The sequence below is a fragment of the Apaloderma vittatum genome, unplaced genomic scaffold (assembly GCF_000703405.1).
Source record: "Apaloderma vittatum isolate BGI_N311 unplaced genomic scaffold, ASM70340v1 scaffold29614, whole genome shotgun sequence".
Classification (NCBI taxonomy): Eukaryota; Metazoa; Chordata; class Aves; order Trogoniformes; family Trogonidae; genus Apaloderma; species Apaloderma vittatum.
Window position 1 is genome coordinate 15,679 of NW_009714903.1, and position 6,019 is coordinate 21,697.

The 6,019-nt window shown below is 48.1% G+C and overlaps 1 protein-coding gene across 1 annotated transcript in view; it reads right to left on the minus strand.

Annotated features, from left to right (window-relative positions):
• Nucleotides 1–380: 380 nt before the first annotated feature.
• KIAA0247 (KIAA0247 ortholog) overlaps nucleotides 381–6,019 on the minus strand; it is a 42,030-nt gene continuing 36,391 nt past the window's right edge. Inside the window, exons 4-6 of the mRNA XM_009868933.1 lie at nucleotides 4,084–4,222; nucleotides 2,554–2,975; nucleotides 381–838 (exon numbers count right to left, since the gene is read on the minus strand). Of these exons, the coding sequence (XP_009867235.1) occupies nucleotides 813–838; nucleotides 2,554–2,975; nucleotides 4,084–4,222 (587 nt within the window). The 3' untranslated portion in view covers nucleotides 381–812. The remainder of the gene's footprint in view (nucleotides 839–2,553; nucleotides 2,976–4,083; nucleotides 4,223–6,019) is intronic.

Sequence of the window (6,019 nt, forward strand, 5' to 3'; positions counted from 1 at the left end):
GGGTTGTTTTATTGGCAGGACAGTCCCAGCTTCCAGAAATGGCATAACCGAGTGGGCTGCACGGGTAGAAAAGGAAGGAGAAGACAAAAGTGATTTTCAGAAATGGACTCCTGCAGAGATGGTGTTTGAGAAGGGGGGCAGAGGGCATTCCCACACATTGGATTTCTCAGCCTGCAGCGCTCTAGCAATTCTCAATGAGCTGTTACTGCACAGCACAGTCACCACACAGCCCATCTCATCCGAGGTGCTTCTGGACATCAGCTGCCCCTCAGCTAGGATCCCTCCCAAGCCCAGCTTCAATCCCAGCGAGGCGTTTCATCCTGCCCTACCATGAAGAGGATGCTGGAAGAAGAGCCTACCTAACACATATATGTATATATAAACTGTGTCTGTACCCAGGGAGCGAGCGGCTCTGGCCCCTGCTCTCCGGGCAGCAGAAGGGCTAGAGAGGCCGATAAGCTGCAACAAGCCGGCGTGAGGAGGAGAAAGGCACGAGAAAAGAGCAGCTCTTCAGAGACTGCCATCAAACATCTGGCTGGGGGAGAGGAGCGCTCAAATCCACTCTGTTCCTTGAGCCCCTACTGCTGATGCAAGGGGGAAGCCAGTGCTGCACCAACTTCGCTGGTGCATCCAGGAGGCAACCTGGCGACATCCTTTGGATCTTCAGCTGAGGGCGTCTCTGCTTGGAGGTAATCCAGGGCACAGCTCGCGAGGACGGGGAAGGCTGCACAGAGTGCTTCTGTCCCGAAGACAGAGGGAGGGAGAAGAGAAAGAAATCCAAGAGGGAGAAGGCTAGACAAACACAGCAGGCCTCATGCTTCCTTCAGTAAGGGAATATCTGAATGGTGAGAGAAAAGAAAAAAAGAAAAAAAAAGTAGTCAAACTTCTGCAGTTCAATGCACACCAGAAAAACTACTCTTGAAAGCAAGACAGGCTCCCACTTCCATCATGTGATAATGCAGTGTCCTCCTGTTGTCCTTACACAGCAGAAGGAACCTCAGGAAGACTCTGTTCCAACCTGTCCCTGTGAGTAGGACTGCTGCCAGCTCCAGCCTTGAAAAATCCACGAGGACAGAGATCCTCATCACTTCTCTGAGTGCCAGTCTGGCCCTGCACTACCCTCCTAGTGCAAAACATTTTCTTAATACTCAATCTGAATCTGCCAAGTTACAGCTTGTGGCTGTTGTTATCATCTGGCTGAGTAGGCTCCGCAGTCTTTTCAACTCCCTGTAAAGTGAGCGTAGTCAATTGTTGGATTCTCTCTCAGCTGTACTTCACCAGATTAAAGCAGCCCAGCTCCCTCAGTCACCCCCCACAAGCCCCGGGCTATCTTGGCAGGCCACCAGCATAACCTGTCCAGTTTCTCCACATCTCTCAAACTCGGGGTTCCAGAACAAGATACTCCAGTAAAGCCTCACCAATGTTGACTAGGTGGAGGTAATAACTTCCCTTAAAAATTACAGCTTCCTTCTTTCCCATGACCTCATCAATGTTTTAGTTCCTTGCAGTGGCCGAGACATGTTTCTTAGAGCGACAGGGATTGTTGGAAATACAAAGCTCACACTTGCCCTCACTCACCTTGAAGAAATGCAACCTCCTCAACTTTGAGCCATAAGCAGAAGCTTTATGGTCACCTGTGGCCAGGGACAATTTGTGACCTTACAATGAGCTCAGAGGCATCACATGTACCCAGGCAGTGATAAAAATGACTCAGTGTAGAAGCAGCATCCACCGATTTCTACACTGCAGACATCTTTTTGTTAAGCTTCACTTCTGGGTTTCCACTGCCTACCTTCATGCCCATCTCAGGACACATTGTCATTTCCACCCTTTAGTGAAAATCCCCTTGAACTTTTTTTACTGCAAGGGTTCTGGGTGGCATGACTATGACTGTAGGGCTTGACACCACTGAAAGGAGAAGTTCTGCCCTGAGCTATTTACAAGCCAGTTATACTTCTTGTCCGAGACACAACAGAACAGTAGTGAAGAAGCCAAGATGCACTGACTGTTTAATGGGTTTAATCCCCTGCCCTGCACACCAAGTTCAAGAAATATCCCCTTCAGGTCTTCTCAAACACCAAAGCTGCAGCACTGCATACCTGAGGCAGTAAGCTGCTTACTATAACAGTCTAAAAACAAAGAAGCCCAAACATCACAAAAGGGTTTGTATTATCCTCTCACTCCCACCAACTTGTTTTCCACAAACACAGCTATTTCACTGCGTTGGCACTATGATGCTGGAGGCTGCCTCTCTCTGCAAATCCTTTGCTAAGAAAACAGGAGCAAGCAGCAGTCCCCCAGCAATCTTTCCAGACTGCCCTAGCTTCCAGTCTGAGAGAGCTGCATCCTTCAGAAGAAGGTATTAAACACTGCTTTCAGATCCAAGTTGTGAAATACTGTGAAATATGCCCCAGACTGGGACACTCTTCTCAAAAGGCCCTCTGGTGCCCAGCATACCTAGGGGTACTCCTGCCCATTTACATCTCAGGTAGTGAACTACTGAACCTGCTCTTACAAGGGTCTCATTCAGCGCTCCTTGCCCAGGCCACGTACCGTCTGTGTATTCCTCGGAGGAAGTGAGTGATAAAAGGCTCTGTATGTCACTGCTTTCCGAATCTTGGACCTCTTTGTGTACAGGTCTACTGCCAGCCATGCCAGCTACCCAGGAAGAGGTAGCAGCCTGATGCACAAGAACAGTTTCAGAGCGTTGAGAGCCACTGGCTTCACACAGTCCAGAATGTCCAGGGGCTTCATCTTCTCTTTCAACGCTACTGTGAGCCCCTTGGTCTTGCTGCTGCATATCTCTGGCTCCGTTCTGCCCAGCTCCCTCTGAGAGCACGATCTGCACTCGCGAGTCTGAGGGTGGGATGCAGTTCCCCGTGCTGCCATACACCGCTTCTTCATAGGATGGCAAAGCCACTTGGACACCATCCACCATGATAGAGACCTGATCTCCAGACACGCCTTGGTCTCGCCTCAAAAAAAAAAAAAAAAAAAAAAAAAAAGAAGCAAAGAGGGAAGGGGAGGGAAATAAAATTTAAAACACCTAAAAAAAAAATCAAGTTGAACATTTATATTTTTATATATATGTTATCGAGAACTTCAATAACCCCCACAGCAGAACTCGAATGCTCACCGTTGACTTATTTATGGGAGGACAGACAGGAATATGAATGGTGGTTTAACGAGGTCAAGCAAGCGTAGCCTTGCAGCCTTGCTGTGAATTGCCATAAACATGAGCAGGGGCCGTAATTCACAGTGCCCGATGGATTTAGCAGCAATCCCTGAAAAGGTTACAGTGTTTCCCACCTCACCTGATTCCACAGCGAAATGTGACAGATCAGGACCCAGAGCCTTCTGCTGTCACAGCAGGCAGACGAAGAGCTCTGACCACCGCTGATTGCTGCGTGTTACGCTGCTAAATTCTGCAACACCCAGCACTGCCTGTTCTGCCACCTTTGCTGCTGGCGAGATAACCTCTGGCAGGGTGGGGCAGACAGCTCTTAAATTGGCACAGTGCGAACCACCCAGGCTCCTCAGGCAGTCCTGACACTGAATTTTTCTTTTCCCGTCCTCTGGACTTCTTCAGAGAAGGGCAGACTCCAGGGCATCATCTCTCCACCTCCCCACTGCCAGACTGACAGGTCTCTGCTCTTATTTAAGGAGCACCAGCAGTGGGCTCGGAAGAGAATGTCCACAGTGACTTTGCAGCCCTCAGCTGGCAGCTGTGTTATGGCTGGGTCCCTCCTCTCCGGCACAAACCCAGGTCAGAAGGGCTCTCCTCCCGCAGCAGGGAATGGTGGCGGATTTGCACGTGTCTCTAGTCAGTAAATTCACCTCCCTAGGATCTCACAGACTGGAGGAGATGCATACATATATACCCAAATACTTTGGTAGTTATCCAAGGCCAGAAGAGGCAGGAGACTGGTCTATAGCCAGGCCAGTAGGGTTCATAACCTTTCACATTCAAAGCCAAGGAAAAGGAGCAAGGAAACCCCTCTGATGATGGCATGTTAGAAGGGGGGCTGCAGCTGCAAAGAACCAGGATGCCTCTGAGCCCCTCCAAAGCCCCACTACCCTTACCTGCTGTGATGGAACGACTTCAGCTTCGGCTGCAGCAACACGAACAGCACAACTAAGAGCAGGATCAGGGCGACGGAGCTGGCTGTGGAGGCTACTATGGACAGTGTGGGTACTCCGATTGTTGGAGGAGAGTCCTTTTCTACAAAACCAAGAGGAACACAAGGTAAAAATGATGCACTCCCTTAAACTGCTGCCATAGGGAAGAAAAAATCCTCCACACTGCTTGCTCTCAGGAGTCACGCCTGAGTCCACACAAGGAGCCCAGATTTCCTGTACAGTCAAGGAACAGCAGCTGTCTCTTGCAGAGGACAATTCTAAGCTCAAGATGACACCTCTCCATCAGCTGCAAAGGGAACTGAAAATAAAACGTGCACATGCAAGGGTCCTTTGGAAAAAACAGAAAAGCAGTGCAAGGAGGCCACAGGAACTGATAGATGGTGGTTAGGGGTCATGTTATATATAGATCTGGCTGAGCAAAAGCTAAAAAAAATGTCCTGATGTCACCAGCAAGGCCAATAATTGTCTAGCACAAGAAGCAGTATATTTTTGGCCACGCAATAGGAAAAGTTTCCAAATAGGGAGTTTTCTTGGCTAATGGAACAGCCTCCTAAGGGAACGGGTGGAAGTTACCTGGCTGGGTATATTTAATACGCAGCAAGCATTCCCTTTCTCTCTCACACAAACATATGCCAGGAAACAGAGAAGGAAGGCAGATGTTGCTTCAGGATGCTAAGTTTTCAGCGTTAGACACATGTGCCCCGTTCACATTACTCCTTCTACCATTCCTCAGCTGTGCTGCATGACTGTATGGGAACAAATTTGGCTTTTAGAAGTCCCTCGCAAGACAGGAACAGATTGAGAGTGGAGAGAAGATAACCTGGAGCTGGTATTGCTGATCATTGTGTATCGTGCCTAGAACGCTACACTGGTCCTTTCACCTCTCTAGAGCAAATAACTGTCTGCACATGTGTTGCCTCTATCCCTAATTTATGTTTTTGGTAGAGATCTGAAGAACCGCACCCCCCCGTTGGCAACTAGTGCACATTCAGCACGTTCTTTGAGAGCACGGGTCTCAAACTGCAATGTGGTGCACAACACATGTGCAGATAGAGATGAGGGGAAGAAGAGCATGCAAACAGGAGAAAAAAAGTTGGAGGAGCCACTGTTTTTAAGCCTACAGCGTGAAATCTATACCCAAAATAAGCGTGTAAGCTGGAAATCCACAGTTTGCATTTTCTGTGTCTTCTCCTAGGGTCAAACCTATTGGTTGAGTTGTTTTGAACTTGTTTTCCTGATTTTTTTTCAGAAGCAGCTTGACCTCTCCCCAGAGACAATAATAATGTCTGGCATGTTTTTCCTTATGGCAAATAGGACTGAGTAAGGTTTTCCATTTTCAGCATTACTCAGGGCACTGAGTACAAACAGTGTACTCAGTGTACAAACAGGGGTGCTCCACTTTCAGCATCAGTACATGACGATGTAAAACTGCCCAGGGTACACTCCAGCACCTTCACCACCTTGTGTTACAGCAAGATGCTCACTAACTCAATACAATAAACTGTAAAAAGGCTGACAGGCTTACAGCTACATAAAACATGGGATAACTGCCAGGGATTTCATTCACTTTATATGGAGTAGGTATGATCTTACCTATTACCAATCATTTTAAGACCTACTGCCTTTCTAGAGTCTCCTGCCTCCTTCTCCTCCTTTTATCCCTATGAAAGAGACCCACTAGTTAAATCTCAGCCGTTTCTGACCCTCACCAGTTGTTTCAAAGCCCGTACTGTGAAAATAATGGCTTTTTCACTGGGTCAGACTTTTGAGGCCCCCTATTTTTGATAAGGCAGGATTTTTCATCCTTTGGGGTGCTAAAAGATTCCACTCATCACAACACAATCCCTTCAGCTCTGACCAAGTGCCACCATGCAGGAAT